Source organism: Carettochelys insculpta, chromosome 14 (genome assembly GCF_033958435.1).
Source record: "Carettochelys insculpta isolate YL-2023 chromosome 14, ASM3395843v1, whole genome shotgun sequence".
NCBI lineage: Eukaryota > Metazoa > Chordata > Testudines > Carettochelyidae > Carettochelys > Carettochelys insculpta.
In genome coordinates this window covers 9763736-9781938 of record NC_134150.1, presented here as the reverse complement: position 1 = coordinate 9781938, position 18203 = coordinate 9763736, and the positions used below count along the sequence as shown (strand labels likewise).

The 18203-nt window shown below is 46.3% G+C and overlaps 1 protein-coding gene across 1 annotated transcript in view; it reads left to right on the top strand.

Annotated features, from left to right (window-relative positions):
• The first annotated feature begins 3960 nt into the window (after positions 1-3960).
• The window catches only part of LPCAT2 (lysophosphatidylcholine acyltransferase 2), a 110746-nt gene continuing 96503 nt past the window's right edge, over positions 3961-18203 (top strand). The window contains exons 1-3 of the mRNA XM_075008329.1: positions 3961-4093; positions 11235-11374; positions 12451-12668. Coding sequence (XP_074864430.1) covers positions 3986-4093; positions 11235-11374; positions 12451-12668 — 466 coding nt within the window. The 5' untranslated portion in view covers positions 3961-3985. The remainder of the gene's footprint in view (positions 4094-11234; positions 11375-12450; positions 12669-18203) is intronic.

Genomic DNA, 18203 nt, shown 5'->3' with positions numbered 1-18203 from the left:
TCTTTGCAATACTCTTGCCACTCAGAGAGCCCTTCGAATTTTTAGCGAGTCCTTTACAAAGTACTTAGACCCGGGAGTAGCAGCCAAAAGAGCAATGAGTCATTTTTTTTCAAATTCTGTAAAAAACTCAATACTTCAAGAGCCACAATGCATGTGAATACGAGACAGTCCTAAATAAGTAATGTCAACCCAGACTTTTTGTAACCCTTTTTTTAAGAACAGCAAATACATATACCCCACAATGTATGGCACATATTAAAGGGGGAGTTATCCAATGTTTTCAGATTGTCTTTCATTTGCTAGTTAGAGAGGAGTTGTTCATTGTTGGGCTTTTAGAAGTTCACCATTCATCGAAAATAATGAAAGTGGGTTTTTTTGTTTGTTTGTTTTGTTTTTTACTTTGCAGTTTCACCATTCAGAGTCAGAAAGAAGTCCTTAAAGAGCCTCATGTGGCTCTGGAGCTGCAGGCTGCAGACCCCTAGCCTAGACTCTCCTCTCTTCCCTCTATCGCTCCAGCTGTAATGGGGTTTCTCTAGACAATTCCAGTACAGCAGTCACAAGTCTTCCCCCAGCACCAGCCCCGGCCCCAACATCCCATGTTAACAACTTGTATGGTTGTCCTGTAGCAATTTCTGTGAAGAGGGTGTGATAGAACACTAGAACTGGAAGGGACCTCACGAGGACATCAAGTACAGTCCCCTGAACTCACAACAGGACAAAGCCCCACTTAGATCATCCCTAAATATGACAGTGAGAAACCCCAGCAGTGGTGCATACCACAGGCCAGAATTTGGAAGAATCCTTGTATTATTAATTTGCTTTTACATGTGATCTACATTTTCAAAGAACAAATACTATTAAAAATAATTTGACAGGTGTTAACGCATTAATCCTCATGACATTACTGTGAAGGGGGTAACTACTGTTCTCCGCAAAGAGAGGAACTGGATTAGAAAGGTTGTGACTTATTTATTGTTATTTACTAGTGTATGATGGTAGCACTTACAGAGGTAGGATGCTAGCCACTACATGAATGCTTAGTTAGACATAAGACCGACAGTGTGAGAAACATTGTCAGAGAGAAGCCTAGATCACACAGCAGATGAGTCATTTGAGAACCAAAACTAGCCTGACCCTCCTGCTTTCAATGGAGGGAATGAAATAATTTTGTTCTAATAATACAGATAATGAACTCAGATCAGTTAAGAGTGTAGCATGAGGAACTAGAATAAAGTACCACAAATAAAGTCAGCCTAAAACTTCGCTTAGCTTCTAAAAGGGTTGCAGGCAGCTTCATTCACATAGACAGAAGAATGTCCAGCAGCCCTCAATTCTGAAAGGAATAGCGCTCCCTAGTCAAAATTATCTCCTCTTCACTAATTATGCCACATGACCCCTTAACTGTATCTTTCTGGCAATAAGTAGCCCTTGTCTTAGCCTAATGGTACAACATTGCAGCAAAAGGGTTTCTGAGCATTAGGATGAGGATCTCTATTTTAGGTTCACATTTATTTCCATTGCTACATAAAAACCTGAGCTGTCTCATTGTTGATCCCTGTTGAATATGAAAAGGTGATAACATGATACCAAAGGATGAAATTGAAGCTACTGAAGAATAACTTTATTAAAAAGAAAGACTAACTGACCCAGTCCTGGCTGACTACTTGATGATTTACTACCAGATGTACCTGGTGTTGCTCAGCTCTTTAACTGAAATAATTTTCTGGAAACGAATGAAAAATGTACGTGTTTTTTGCAATGATAGTATTTTTCAGAAATGAAGAAAAATGAAGGCTGGAGCAAGGGTTTAGAGATGTGGAGGGTTGGGGTGAGCGGTTTAGGGCAGAGGGTTGGTGGAGGCTCGAGGTGGGGGGGTCAAGACAGGGGGTGGGGGTGCAAAAGTCAAGGCAGATGGGAGGTGTGGAAGTTAGAGCCAGGGTCTCAAGACAGGGAGCTGGGGAGTGGGGAGAGTTACCAGGCCACCCATGGTGGTGAGTGTGATACTACTACGGTGGCAGCTTCTCCCAGGGTACCAGGAAAGTGATCTCTGGCCAATGGCTCCTCCTGGGATGGAGAGATCTGATGTTGTGTGCTGTCAGGGGGAGCTAGGGCTCCGCATGCTGGCCCTGGCATCTAGCTGCACCCCCAACCTGCAGCCTGTGGGAACGCAGCATCTGCGGGCAACCCCCAGACCTGCAGCTGGTTCAGGGGGTCTTTGCTTGGGGTAGTGGATGATCCATCGTGCAGCCTGCTGGAGATGCGACAGTGCTCTGCGGGCTGAGCCCAACCTCCTGTTGCCCCCCTGCCCTCCACTAGTCTAGGTGTGAGGCACTTTGGGGGCTACCCTCAGCCTCCAGCAGCCCTCTCCAAGCTGCTGTAGGATTAGTGGGGCACTCCAGAGGCTGGCCAGGCTCTGTGGGCTACTCCCCTCTTCCAGTGTGCTCTGCAGCCTAGAGGCTGTTTGTGGTGGATCAGGCTCTGTGGTGAGCCCCCTCCAGCCTCCCCCAACCCAGCCTGTGAGCTGTCTGTGGGGGGAACCCAACTGTGTGGGGCTGCACCCCTCCAGATGCTTCTGACAGTGTGCAGCCTGTCTGAAGGGGAGCCAGGCTTTTGGTGGGGGCTCCCCCCAGCTGTCCCCCATAGTTTGCAGACTGTTGGGGGACAATCTTCAGAGGGATGCCCCCTTCCAGTTGCTCCCCACAGTCTGTAGGCTGTTTGGAGGGGCAAAACTCTAGGGGCTGCCCTTCTCTGAATGTTCCCCCCTCCAAGAGCCTCCTCTGCAGCCCGTAGGCTCTCAACAGGGAAGGGGAGGCTCTAGGTTTGGGGCAGGGGAGCTACTTACTCATTTTTGTGGCAGGCAAAATGGCAGAGCCCCAGTCCTATTTGATGCTGCAGCTGCTCACACTTTTCACTCAGTATCCCATACCTCCTGCCTATGCCCCTCACTTTCACCTCCCTTCTCCTTCTACCTCCTCCCTTTCCACATTCTGGGAAATCCTGTGGTTTCAGGCATTTCCCATTTTCCAGCCACAACCAAACCCTGACATTGGTTTAAGTTAGGGTAAGAGGAAGCTGCACACCAAATTTTGTGGTCATAGCCCTTCAGCTTAAGAGTGGTTCTTGGACAAATGTAGCACTCACATGCAGACTCTAAAACATGTATGTAGATTGGGCTTCGCATTTAGACATTGTTTTTTTTTGTATCAGTGGAAAGAGAAGGAAAGCTCCTTGGAGCAGGAACTGTCTTTTTGGTCTAGGTTTGTAGAGTGCCCACACCCAGCATGGTGGTATCTTAGGCCACGCCTGAGGCTCCCAGCAGGAAATCATTTTAACAAGAAATGCAAACTCCAGGCAGAGGCCCTGAGCAAATGATTTAGTTTCTCTGTGCTTCAGTTCCCCTTTTCTGAAATGCAGGCAAATGGATTGTTGTGAGGGGAGAATTAGTAGACGGTGAGGCATATGCTAGACTTGGCGGGCAGCTAGGTACCACACACCGAGAGGTAAGACTGGGAAGGTTTGGTGTGCTACCTGTGAGAGGCTGCAAGGGTCTGAGTCCAATGAGGTGGGAAGCGTGGGAGCTCAACCTCTGGCTTTGGTCTCAGCCCCTATAAGAAGGTCGGGGCTCTGCTCCTGTGATGGTTCCTTTTAGTCACCAGAGCTGGGACCACTGTGGCCAGGGACAAGGCAGCGCCATCCCAGACACCTCCCCTTCCCACCACCTCTGGAGCCAGGCAAGGTCTGCCCAGCAGGACCCCACCGGGTACGTGCCCACAGCCCCCAAGGCCGGGATAGAGCCGCGCACTCTGCCTGCCTGCGCAGGGCAGCAAGCACAGGCGGGAAGGGAGGGGCCGGTATCAGCCGCGACCTCTCGGGACAGCTTCCCGCTGCCTGGCCAGCTCATGCGCACGTGGCTGCAGCGCAGGAGGTGGAGCAGCTCGGCGCCAGTTCCGTGATACCGAGTGCCTCGGCGGGCGAAGAAGCGGCCATGGCGCAGCGGCTCTTCCCCCTGCCCAGGCAGCAGTCCTTCTACCCGCCCAGCGTCCGCAACCCCTTCGTGCACGAGGGGCGTCTGCGCGCCACGGACAAAGCCCGGGTAAGGCGGGCGCGGGGCGGAATTAGCGGCTAGCCAGGGTGCCGTGCGGCGGTGCCGCCTGCCCCGCGCCAGCGCAAGCGGGGCGCGTGGGGTCGAGCGCGCCCGGGAGTGGGGAAGGGGCTGGCCGCGTGCTTTGCGGGGAATTCAGAGTGAAGAGAACGAGGCTGTTGAGCTCCATGCGACGCTGGTTACCAGCACAGTCCTTCAGTCTGGCTCGGGGGGCATGGAGCCTGCCGCAGGCGTGTGGGAGCCAGCAGTGGTCAGTCTCCCTCCAGCAACCTTCCTTGGCGTTCCTCGGGGCCGCGGCGGGACTGCTCAGGGCGGGGTACGCACTAGTCAAACAGTCCTGTGGTCATTCCCCTCCCTCAGCCGGTGCGGCTGTTGCAAGGTCTTTGCCAGTTGTAGCACCTGAGAGTACAGAATGCTCCAGCTGTGTGACTGGCGTCGGAGCCGGTGTACAAACAAACCCCCAGCTCCTCAGTGCCTGTACAGCCGTCCCCCTTTTAAACAGAAGGGGTGTCACAAATATTGTGTCTTGGTGAATGGCAATTTTTTTCTCTTAAAAAAAAAGCCCCCATAGGCCTGGGAGATGTTCCATTAAGAAGAGTTAACCCCTCAATTTACAGTGGCTGTTTGGTGCAACAGTGCAAGGTTAGGAGTAGAGCTTCTGACTTCTTCTTCTGATGTTGGCATTCTGGCACCTTCATGTAAAACTGGCCCAAGATTTGTTTCTAATATTGCTATTAGATCCACTGGAGCCAGGGAATTTAGAGTCTGATGGGATTGAGTGCGGAGGTGGAGGGGGGGAAGCATTGTATAATAGAAATTTTTCTAGGATAAACAAATGTAGTGGAAACATTTCCTTCCTAATCATGGTCTAATTGCTCTGCTTTGTGTCATCTTGAAAATGAAATTCATTAGCAGTCGAAGTGAAAATGTGTATGCTGTTTATATTACCAAAGTTTAGAGGAAATGTAAAAGGGTAAAATATGAGTGTGTAATGTGTAGCCCTTCTGCCAGAAGTGGTTGGCAGCAACCAGCGCCAGGTTCAATATATAGGGGTTCCTTTTCATTCATCTGACATAGAACCAGCTCAAGCCCCCACCCAGTACCCTGGGAAATTCACAACCCCTGGGCACCTCAGAGAGGCATTTGTTCCCCACTCACAAGTAGAGTCTGAGTGCAGAGAAAAACGTTTAATGAAAGAGGCAGAGAAGGCACATGGCATTAGCTTGGGAAAATACCACACCCAAAGTTCATAACCAACCCTCAGGTAACTGTCCCAGCTCAAATGGATTGAGCAGTGTCCTTTGCCTCTCAGGCTCACCAGTCCAGTACTGTAAGGGTCCCGGTCACACACCCAAACTTTCTCTGTACCCCCTTCAAGTGCTCCACTTTCAACTCTGTCCAGTCCATGCAGGCCCTGACACATCACCCTAAGGCAATGCCACCTTTGTGCTGGTCCAGTCTCCTGCTTGCTCCTGCTAGCCATTCTGCTGGCGACCTGCCACCCTCTCCTGCCAGCCACCTGTCTGCGGTGCTCCACCGGCCACTTGTCTGTTGTCTACAGCAAAACCCACAATACAAAACCGTATGATTCCAACTCTCTGTGGCTTCAGCTGCCAGTGATTTCATCTAATAGTGGGTTCAGCTCTGGGCCTAGCCACAGCATCTCAGCATCCAGTAAGGTGAATTTTCACAAACTAACCATAGACGCTAGCTTTAGATCTATTTTTGAACAGTGGCGAGGGGGTGGGGCAGGGGAGAATTAGTCAAACCAGTCTCACAGCTGTATAGCCAAAAAAGCTCCCAGCCAGTTGACTCAGCCATTTCTTTCTCTCCCCCCTTCCCCTCCCATGCTCAGATGGAGAGAGCCCTGTGCAATTCATATCTTACACAGTCATGATGACTGCCCTGAACCCCCACAAAAACTTCAAGCATTGGTGAAACTCCACAATTCTTAACTCCAGTTGATAGCATACATTGTGACTTTACAACATGTTGTTTAGAATAGAAGTCTTTGCTTCACCTGCTACTCATCAGGCTTTGTTTACAAGGCATTACATATACACACCGTTGCATTTTCATGCAAATGATATCTAAAGGACACATTCCCCAAATACTTCAGCAGTACTGAGCTACAGTTGGCACGTTCCTTACAAATGGAATTCTAAATAGTTTGATGTCATATTTTGTTACATTTTAAATAACTCACACAGAAGATAGATGAGTGGAAGAACGGCAAGACCCATGGGTCACAGTATATCCCACACCTCCATTAACTTTATCAAAACAAAAAGCAGTCAAGTAGCACTTTAAAAACTAGCAAAATAGTTTATTAGGTGAGCTTTCGTGGGAGAGACCCACTTCTGCAGAGATATGGTCTGAAGAAGTGGGTCTGTCCCACGAAAGCTCACCTAATAAACTATTTTGCTAGTCTTTAAAGTGCTACTTGACTGCTTTTTGTTTTGATAGTGTATAGACTAGCATGGCTTACACTCTGTTACTATCCATTAACTTTAGTGTGGTTTCTCCAAAGGTATGGCTTTCCATGCTAGCAAAAATGTGTTTTCTGTGATAATCTCCACTTTGTTCAGCAGCTGAAGTATGTTACTGTGAAGCTCATAGGTTGGAGGAGAGGGAGATTTCACAATGGTACAGTTTCGGGTCGTAGTGCTGCAAGGTTCACTGTGTAGTGAGCCTAGCAGCCAGTCGCAGCCCCATCGATACCACTGGATTTCTTCATGAGTGCAGGGCTCTTCCTGTGCTGCACCTTGAAGATCAAGGCCTGACAGAGAAATGGGAGGGGTAAGATGGGAACTGCAGATCCTACTTTTCAGTCACATTTTGCTAGATCATGTTAGAAATTCTGCATAAAACCAAATTCATTTCTCTAGTTCTTTTCTAGTCTTTAGTCAGATGTGGTATCTCCTCCTCCCCATTAAAAACTGTATCAAATAGTTTAATTTCCAAATCTGAGGGGGCTTTCTGGCTATTTGTGTTTTATGACCCTTTAACAAAATTTAGTATAAAAAAATTAACATTCTCATGATTTGTCTGAATAGCTGTGTTCTTCTGTAAACCCAAAGGCTGTAGCCAAGATGGTCCGGGATGCAACCCCATGCTCTGGATGTTCCTGAAACTCCCAACTACCAGAAGCTTGAGCTGGACAATGAGGGATGGATTACTTAGTGGAGCTGGTGTCTGGGCCAGGCAGGTGGTGATGGCCTGGGTGAGGGTTTCCAGATACCTGGCCACCCAGTTCCAGGCCAACTGCTCCATTGACAGCCAGTCCCACAGGAGGTGGTTTTGCTGCCACCACACAGCTGTGGACCACCACGGGGTCATCTGTCTGGCTGTGGTGGCGGGCCCACCTGGCATGGTGCTCAGTCCTTAGAGGCATCACACCTTCCCCCCCTCCAGCTGCTGCCCCTCAGGGCTCCCCGGGACTTCGAGGGGACTGGGGTGGCTTGCCATTGTTGAGGCTGTGAAGACATAAAGGGAGAGGGTGGCACCCTGTCACTCATGCGACCAGGTACTGTGGGCTGGTGGCCACATTTCCAGCTGGCCATGGGTGGGTGTCTTGGCTGTGACAGGGTCCATCCATGGGTTGGTTTTGTGTGGGGCTCAGTCAGCCCCCACCCCCCATGTCACATGCGCTGCATGGCTGTCCATGGCCCCCTGTGGGGATCCCCCACGCAAGGGCCTCTTCCTGACGGCGGTCACGGCTGTCCCCCAGGCCGGGGCCCCGACCGTGTGCCCAGCCCTGCACTGGCAGCAGCCGCCCCTTCCACCTAACCTGCCAGGCCCAGGGTGCCTGACGCACCTGTTCCTACCTGAGGGTGCCCTGGGAGGTTCAGGGGAGGCCCAGGCGGAGGTGTCCCAGCTCGTATCCTCCAAGGGCATGACGATGTAGAGCATGCCTTCACTGCTGCGCTCTCCATTGCTGGGGCTCCAGGTGTGGGATTGGGGGTGATGTGGAGGTCTCCAGCTGTGGCTCCTCGCCCTCCCCCTCCAGCTCAGCAGAGTCCAGGACCTGCTCTGGAGGTCCTGCCTCCCTTGGGCCAAGGAGCTGGTCCAGCTCGGTGAAGTAGGAGAAGGCAGCAGGTGCTGCCCCCGACTGCCTGGCCGAGTCTTTGGCCCATGCGTAGCCCTGGCGTAGCTCCTTCACTTTGTCGCTCACCTGGGCAGGGGCTGGGGGTCCTATTGGCCAGGTTGTCATACAGCCGGGCAAAAGCTGCTTTCTGCTTCTGCTCCTCCATAAGGAGCAGGATGTCCTCATTCCCTGTAGTGAAGTGCAGTGGACTTCCCCTGACTCAGAGGCTGAGGAGGCTCCTCCAAGATCTTGGTGGGCGGGTCCAGAACACCTGTGCCCGCCCCACCCCGGAGAGCAGCACCTGGAGCCAGAAGTACCAGGGGCAGGGCTCAAGGCTCATTAAAAGGCTGGCCTCTGAGCAGAACAGAGGCCTCTGACTTAGCTCCTGGGAGCCAGAGCCGGGGGATCCGGGCCAGACCACCAGGCTGGCGAAAGCCACCAGCCAGCTGCCCTGACCAACCCAGAAGGCTGCAGCTAACCCTGCCATTAGCCAGGTACCTAGACTTCCTGATCTGCCGGGGCGCTTGGGCTTGCGGTGAACTCCATGCCCTGAGGCCCTGTCGGAGCCAGAGAGCCTGCCCATGGCTAGCTACCCTGGTGGCCCAGATGGGCACAGGCCTGGAGTCCTGCCTGCCCCCTGAAATGCCAAGGGCTCAGGCCTGCCAGAGTCCATGGTCCTGCCCCTGGTATACTACCCAAACAACGTGGAAATACCTGAATGGACAGACCTGCCAGCTTCTACCTACCTGGAGGAGACCTGCCTTCCAGAGCTTGCTGAGCACTCCAAGGGGGACAAAACATCAGTGGAGGTGGAACTAGGAAGTGGTCCGGGGAATGCTCCACCTGAGCCCATGATAGTGTGTTGCAGCCTGGATCTCCATTACCCAGCTCACAGTGAGAAGCTCTTTCGAAAGGAGAATATGCAAATGAGGCACCAAATATCTAAATCAGCACCTCATTTGCATGTTTGATTTCCTTCATTTGCATACTTCTTTTGACAGAGGAATGCAAGTGTAGACACAGCTACTGTGCTTCTCCTGCTGCTTCTGTTATTACCCATCATTTTTGAGTCAGGAACTGACTTTTTGAATAGCACGAGGTCTCAGTCTCTGTTTGGGGTTTCTGAGCTGAGCAATACCAATACTAGTACTTGGAAAATAAATAAGGACAAATTTACTTTTGAATGGAGATGACCCAGTTATCTTTGGAATGACAGGATGTCATGACAAGATTGAAGGAATGCTGAAGCAAATGAGCGACAGACAAAAGGAACATTGGAACCAAAGGAGTATAGTATGAATAGGATGAATAATACTTTGAAATTCTTTTAATTTGCAATATGAGTTAAAAATCAAAACAGTTAATTTAATTTGTAGCGATCATTCAGCTACATTAAGGTTTCCAGAAGTTACTCCCTGATTGGGGCAAATGTTTGGCTTCTCTTTTTTTCTGAACAGGAAGTAGTCATTTGTAAAAATCAGATTAGAAGTGCTGCCTTTGAGGGAGAAACGCTGCTGCTTAGTTACAGGGTTTAAAAACATAATTAGCTTGATGTTTGCTAATTATAATCTCTTATATGATCTGGCACTACAATATTTAATGCAACTTGTTTCTTTTTTTTTTTTTTTTGCATGATACACTTCTTGCTGGAACGTACCCATCAGATTTTGAAAGTTTGTCATTAAATGGATATGACTGTGGTGATTGAGATATAACTTTCAAAATGGGAGTTTTCCAACATTAATTCTTCTGTTTATATTTAATTTTGTTTTTGACCTGATGGAGAAACATTGTAGAAATATTTCAGGATTTCAGATTAAACACTCTTTTATTTGATTACTCATGTTGAAAGGCCTCGTGCCACTCAGTCATGCCTTGTGACGATTATGCATGTACACTGTTATATGCAGTAGTGTTATTGTAGATCAAAGCAGGATATGATTACATCATAATAAAATGTAGTGCTCTGTCAAATGTTTGCATTCCAGATTATCATGGTTTATGGTTTTACAAACCTTATTGAATGGGTAGGTTAGACATTGCATTTTCTTGAAACATCTATCTATGGTGGACTTTCCAAGCATGTTTGAGAGAGTTTTATGAAACAAATCCAAGAGGAATAGTTCAATTGTGGCAAGACTTCTTTGTGCACATTATATGATATGTAAACATTGCATCTGTCTTTATCAGTGACTCATGAATGAGAAAGCTGTGTCCTTTTCCTTTCAGCAGCTCTTCTACTTTATTTCAGAGTGCATTTCAGTTTCAGCCTGTCTGAACAGGAAGTAGAATATTGATTGTCATGTCATTATAATGAAAACACAATCATCACGTGTATGAAATCAGGTAGGGGAGATTCCCTTTAAGGGTGAACAAGTAATTTAAGTACGTCTTCCCTACATTTATAGGTCAAGGTACAACCTGAGTGCTACGCCTAACACAGCCACACCCATAATTGTCTAGCTCCAGGTAACTTAGGCTTCAGGTTCAAGTTATCTAGCTAGTCCAGATGTCTGAGTGTGTAGGTGCGTGGAAGTTCAAGCTACTGTTGCAAGAGGGACTGAGGGTATCTCCATCCTGTTTTTTCTAGTGAGACTATACCAAATTCAGTACTAGCTACAGCAGAGTTTTTGAGTATGTTCCCTAGGGCCAGGAGTCAGAAAACAGCAAGCAGATATAGGCTGGTAATGATGTTTGATTACTAACTCTTTCTACAAGTATGGGAACCTATCACCTGACGACTGTTACCAATTCCAGTCCCCTGTTCTTGTCATTCTTATGAGCCTTTACTTAAAGATTCAGAAATTCCAACTAGAGCATTTACCTAAGCACCAGTTGTGGAAGAACACTCAAGAAAAATAAATTCCCCTCTCCTTTTATGTAAAAGAGTGCATCTATACTTAGAATCACACAATACTTTTCATATTTAATCATGTGTGGTACGAATGGCATAAGTACTTCAAAATCCACGTTATGTAACCAGACTAAATCAATTGCTAAAGTGATCTCTGTTGAAGCATTTTCTTCCCTTTTTCCTACCCCCAGACTGTCCTGTTTGGAATTATCCTCCTTCCACTTCGTGCCATCTGCATTGCATTGATTTTGCTGTTAGCATGGCTATTTGCAGCAATTGCAACTTTCTGCCACGCTGAGAGAGGATCTGTGCCACTTGTGGGATGGAAGAGGTAAAAGGCAATTGTTAAACTTTGGGTAACTTTAAGTGATGTATTTTTAAGGATCCAAACTTTAACTTTGTTCCCTTTAAAAATATATATCTTTGGTTATTTACAGATCAAAGATATATTGCAAATACATGCTGTGGAGGCTGTGTCTACCTCATATGGTTAGATTCACCATATGTTTGTGCATTTGCTCTGCGGGATTGTAAAACAGATAAGGTTTCTGCAACCTCTTGCAAATATCAGATAATCTTCTGTGTGGTGAGGTGTGTAGTCTGCTCAGCTCCTTGCAGCAGAGAACTTGTAAGATAGTTTAGTTGTTAAAGACAGGCACTTTGCAGCCCAGGACTTTCCTTACAGATAGTACTGGAAGGGAATATTTGGACCATTGAGTGGGGTACTCATTAACAAAGGAAGTAAAAGAATTTTACTAAAGGATGGTGAGCATAAGAAAATACACCTGTGTATTGCTGATGTTTCATTATAGACCAAGTTTGTACTTGGCCACCTTTCTGCCCAGACTGCTCAATAGTTTTGTGGATGACAACAAAACCCTGTGGAAGCTCACAAGTCTGCTCTCCTAACTATGAGGTTATCAAAGGGCTGATTCACAGGTGTATTTATCATAGGTAGGGATTCTTGGTTTTGTGTACGTCGCTGTATTGTGGGTGCATTCCAGATTCTTCCCTCACTGCAGCCATATGATACTAGGTATAAATAGCAACAGGAAGTGGGTTACAGCAAACTGGGCAGTAACTGAGTGTTAAAATTCCCTTTAAAGGAACATGATCACTTTCTGTATTAATCAGCGTTTCTTTATTAAAACTGATCATTTAAAAATAGGATTGTTGTTATTTAGCTAGGTTTGATTCAAAGTGGAATCCCCATGGTGTTTAAAATATAAAGGGGGCAGTAGGATCTGATTTCCAGCATTGGTGGTGCATAAATCCAGTAGTCTCAATGCATGAAAGGGGAACCGTACTTGCATGCACTTTAATCCAAAGTGGGAAAAAAATGGTGGCCTGGGCAACTAATGAAATTTATTGGCTTACATATGGTATTTGTTTTATATTTTTTTAAAGGAAAATGACCCAGTGTGCCTTCCAGTACTTTGGTCGCGTTATGTTCTTCTGTATGGGCTTCCAAGTTAAAGTGAAGGGGGAAGTAGCGTGTCCACTGGAAGCCCCAATCTTTGTTGTAGCTCCTCACTCGAGCTTCTTTGATGGAATTGCTTGTGTCCTAGCTGGATTACCGTCGATTGTATCCAGGTTAGAGAACTTGTCAGCCCCAATATTTGGCAGTAAGTATTTATGAAGTTACAGATGAGGGGTAAAATTTTGTAATGCATCATATTGATTTGGGAGCCAAAGTCCTATTTTAAAAATTGACTAAGGGATAGGTTTTCAGAGATTTCGGCACTTAAAAATTGTATTTGTTGTAAAGTGGAATTTTCAGACCTCAGTGGGAGATAGGCTCTTAACTTCCTGAGGCACTTTTAAAAATAGCACCATGCATCTATCTGCATCTTTAGGTGTCTTAAATACCTTTGAAAAGCCCAACTATATTTCCAGAGTCTTGCCCTCCCTAATGCTATCCTGAAGTACTTTCTAGCTCCGTTGTCTTCTGTGTGTACATGATTCGAGACCTCTCACAGTCATCCCATTAATCATTAGTACAAAGAGTCTCCTTGTTGATGGTGTTTGGCTTTGGACACCCTGAATAGAATGGAGAATAGTTGGAAGTTTCCCCAAAATTCCAGACTCTTGAGGGAGGAGACAAGAAGATAAAAGGGCATTAGGAGTAATACAGACAGACCAAAAGAACACAGTTTATGTGTCTTTGGGTTAACTTCTGCCATGGAGAGACCTTCCTGCAAAACTGGATTCATTGAGCCTATGCTGAAGGCTTAGGTACTCCTCTTATGACAGTGTTTCTCCATATCACTACACAGAGGAGGCATGAAGGAAGCAGCAGAATTCATAATCCCTGTGCAGTTCTGCCAGTCACTTCTAGAAATAGGAAAGTTGTGCAAAGACTTCTGTAACTGTGAAGTTAGAGAAGGGGGCATACTGAAAGGTAGTTTGGAGGATATAGATTTTCTTTCTCTATCCCAAAGCTGATCTGCTCAGATTGTGGCTAGGAGCCAGGTTTGTGGCCTACATTCAGGTTCCACACAGATTCATAAAGAGGAGGGTGCATCACTTTAATCTGTTTCATGTGCAAAGAGTCTCCTTCACAACCACGAAGTCTAGAAACTTAATTTTTTTGTTTAAATGTAACCTTATGTTCTGCATAACTGATAGCTAAGCTGCCCACTTGCTATGCTAAATTTATAACTTGACATGGATGGATGGAATGGACTTGTCATGTCCTCAAAGTGTTTCATTTGCAAATGAGCATACACAACACTCAGTATCTTGGAGGTGGAGAGTTGTATTAAAAAAATACAGTACAGACCCTTGCTAAGGAAATGCGGAAAATGGCATATTCTTGCTACTGCTTTCTGTGTTTGAACTCCCTGAGCTTTTTTCCTTTTTCTGTATGTGAAGCAGTTGTGGGGAAAAAATTCTATAGATTAGAATGGCATATATACTTGATTTTCTCTTTGTCTGATCCTCCTCCTCCCATCAACCCAAGAAAAAAGAAGGCCCACACTTTTATTACGACTTAACATAGAATTGGAGAATCATGGGGATAGAAGGGACCGCAGGAGGTCATCTGGTCCAGTCCCCTGCTTCGAGCAGGATCAACCACCACTAAGTCATCCCAGCCAGGACATTGTCAAGCCAGGACTTAAAAACCTCAAGGGATGGAGAATCCACCACCTCTCTAGGCAACGCATTCCATTGTTTCACCACCCTCCTGAAGAAGTAGTTTTTCCTAATATCTAACCTACACCTCTCCCTCTTCAACTTCAGACCATTACTCCTTGTTCTGCCATCTGACTCCACTGAGAACAGTTTCTCACCCTCCTCTTTACAGCTCCCCTTCAGGAAGTTGAAGGCTGCTATTAAATCACCCCTCAGTCTTCTCTTCTATAAATTAAACAAACCAAAATCCCTCAGCCTCTCCTCATCGGTCTTGTGCTCTAGCCCTTTAATCATTTTTGTTGCCCTCCACTGAACCTGCTCCCGCACATCCACATCCTTTTTATACTGAGGGGTCCAAAACTGGACACATTATTCCAGATGTGGCCTCACCAGTGCCAAGTACGGGGAGCAACCACTTCTCTAGATTTGCTCGAAATGCTCCTCCGAATGCACTCTAATATGACGTTTGCCTTCTTGACTACAAGGGCACACTGTTTACTCATATCCAGCCTTTCATCCACCATAACCCCTAGTTCTGAGAGTTCATTTTTAATCATCTCTAGGTCCCTTTCAGCTGTACTGCTGCTTAGCCAGTTGGTCCCTAGCCAATAAGAGTGCTTGGGATTCTTCCGCCCCAGGTGCAGGACTCTACACTTCTCCTTCTTGAACTGCATCAGATTTCTTTTGGCCCAATCCTCCAATTTATCCAGGTCACTCTGGATTTTATCTCTACCCTCCAATGTATCTACCTCTCCCCTTAGCTTTGTGTCATCTGCAAACTTGCAGAGGGTGCAATCCAGTCCCTCATCCAGGTCATTAATAAAGATGTTGAATAACACCGGCCCCAGAACTGAGCCTTGCTGCACGCTGCTTGAAACCGACCGCCATCCAGATATTGAGCCATTGACCATTACCTGTTGGGCCCAACTGTCAAGCCAGCTTTCTATCCATCTTATAGTCCAAGGATCCAATCCATATTTCTTTAACTTATGGGCAAGAATGTTGTGGGAGACTGTATCAAAAGCTTTGCTGAAGTCAAGGTATTGTCGAGGCGTTGTCGAGGATTATCCAGCCCTCTGACAACTATCCCATACTTCTCATCCATGTGGGCGCTAATGATACTGCGAGGTGTGATGCTGAGCAGCTCAAGAGTGACTTCAGGGTTCTGAGGGCATGGGTGAGGGAGTTTGGGGCGCAGGTGGTATTCTCCTCAAGCCTACCTGTCAGTGGTAGGGGCCCAGACAGAGACAGGTGCAACCTAGAGGTGAATGCCTGGCTTTGAAGATGGTGTCGCCAGGAAGGCTTTGGCTTCCACGACCACAGGGTGCTATTCCAGGAAGGACTGCTAGGCAGAGATGGCGTTCATCTTTCGAGGAGTGGAAAGACCATATTTGGACACAGGCTGGCTAACCTAGTGAGGAGGGCTTTAAACTAGGTTCAACAGGGGAGGGGAGCAAAGCCCACAGATAAGTGAAGAACATGGAAATCTGGGAGATGGGTCAGAAATGGAAGGCAGCATGGGCAACAACGTCAGAGTAAAAAGAGGATCAGGGCAAAACAGGGAGGCAAGATCAAATCAATATCTTAGATGCCTACGTACAAATGCAAGAAGTATGGGTAATAAGCAGGAAGAACTGGAAGTGCTAATAAATAAATACAGCTCTGACATCATTGGCATCACAGAAACTTGGTGGGATACTACACATGATTGGAATGTTGGTATTGAAGGGTACAGCCTGCTTCGGAAGGATAGGCAGGGAAAAAAGGAGGGAGGTGTTGCCTTATATATTAAAAATGTACACACTTGGACTGAGGTGGAGATGGAGATGTTGAGAGTTTCTGGCTTAGACAAGGAGGGGTAAAAAACAAGGGTGATGTCCTGCTAGGAGTCTACTACAGGCCACCTACCCAGGTGGAAGAGGTGGATGAGGCTTTTTTTAAACAACTAACAAAGTCATGCAGAGCCCGGGATTTGGTGGTGATAGGGGACTTCAACTATGCAGATATATGTTGGGAAACTAATACAGCAGGGCACAGACTATCCATTAAGTTCTTGGACTGTATTGGAGACAATTTTTTATTCCAAAAGGTTGAAAAAGCTACTGGGGGAAAGCTGTTCTAGATTTGATTTTAATAAATAGGGAGGAATTGGTAGAGAACTTGAAAGTGGAAGGCAGCTTGGGTGAAAGTGATCATGAAATCATAGAGTTCACAATTCTAAGGAAGGGAAGAAGGGAAAACAGCAAAATAGAGATAATGGATTTCAGGAAGGCAGATTTTGGTAAACTCAGAGAGCTGGTATGTAAGCTCCCATCGGAAGCAAAACTGAGGGGGAAAACAGCTGAGGAGAGTCGGCAGTTTTTCCAAGAGACATTATTAAGGGCCCAAAAGCAAGCTGTGCCACTGCATAGAAAAGATAGAAAATATGGCAAAAGACTGTCTTGGCCTAACCAGGAGATCTTGAATGATCTCAAAATAAAAAAGGAACAATATATCAAATGGAAACAAGGACAAATTACAAAGGGTGAGTATAGGCAAACAACACACGAATGCAGGAGCAAGATTAGAAAGGCTAAGGCACAAAATGAACTCAAACTGGCTACAGGCATAAAGGGAAACAAAAAGGCTTTTCGTAAATATAGTAGAAATAAAAGGAAGACCAGGGACAGGGTAGGGCCATTGCTTAGTGAGAAGGGAGAAACAGTAGCAGGGAACTTGGAAATGGCAGAGATGCTTAATGACTTCTTTGTTTCGGTCTTCACTGAGAAGTCTGAAGAAGGAATGCCTAACATAATGCTAGTGGGAAAGGGGTAGGGTTAGAAGTTGAAAGAAGAAAAGATCAAGTTAAAAATCACTTAGAAAAATTATATGTCTGCCAGTCACCAGGGCCTGATGAAATGCATCCTAGAATTCTCAAGGAGCTGATAGAGGAGGTATCTGAGCCTTTATCATCTTTGGAAAATCATGGGAGACAAGAGAGATTCCAGAAAACCAGAAAAGGGCAAATATAGTGCCCATCTATAAAAAGGGGAATAAGAATAACCCAGGAAGCCACAGGCCAGTCAGCTAAACTTCTGTGCCAGGAAAAATAATGGAGCAAGTACTTGAAGAAATCATCTGCAAGCACTTGGAAGGTGGTAAGGTGATAGGGAACCGCCAGCATGGATTTGTAAACAACAAATCACATCAAACCAATCTAATAGCTTTCTTTGATAGGATAACGAGCCTTGTGGATAGGGGAGAAGTGGTAGATGTGGTATACGTAGACTTTAGTAAAGCATTTGATACGGTCTCACATGATATTCTTATCAAAAACTAGGCAGATACAATTTAGATGAGGCTACTATAAGGTGGGTGTATAACTGGGTGGATAACCGTACCCAGAGAGTAGTTCTTAATGGTTCTCAATCGTGCTGGAAAAGTATAACAAATGGGGTTCCACAGTGGTCTGTTTTAGGACCTGCATAGAAAGTACACTTATTATGTTACAGATGATACTAAGCTGGAAGGGGTTGAAACTGCTTTGGAGGAGAGGGTCATAATTCAAAATGATCTGGATAAAGTGGAGAAATGATCTGAGGTAAACAGGATGAAGTTTAATAAGGACAAATGCCAAGTGCTCCACTTGGGAAGGAACAATCAGTTTCACACATACAGAATGGGGAGACTGTCTAGGAATGACTAAATTATGGATCTAGGGGTTATAGTGGACCACAAGCTAAATATGAGTCAACAGTGTGATGCTTGTGCAAAAAAAGCAAACGTGAGTCTGGGATGCATTAACATGTGTGTTGTGAACAAGACACAAGAAGTCATTCTTCTGCTCTACTCTGCATTGGTTAGGCCTTAGCTGGAGTATTGTGTCCAGTTCTGGGCACCGCAGTTCTAGAATGATGTGGAGAAATTAGAGAGGGTCCAGAAAAGAGCAACAAGAACGATTAAAGGTCTAGAGAATGTGACCTATGAAGAAAGGCTGAAAGAATTGTGTTTGTTTAGTTTGGAAAAGAGAAGATTGAGGGGTGACA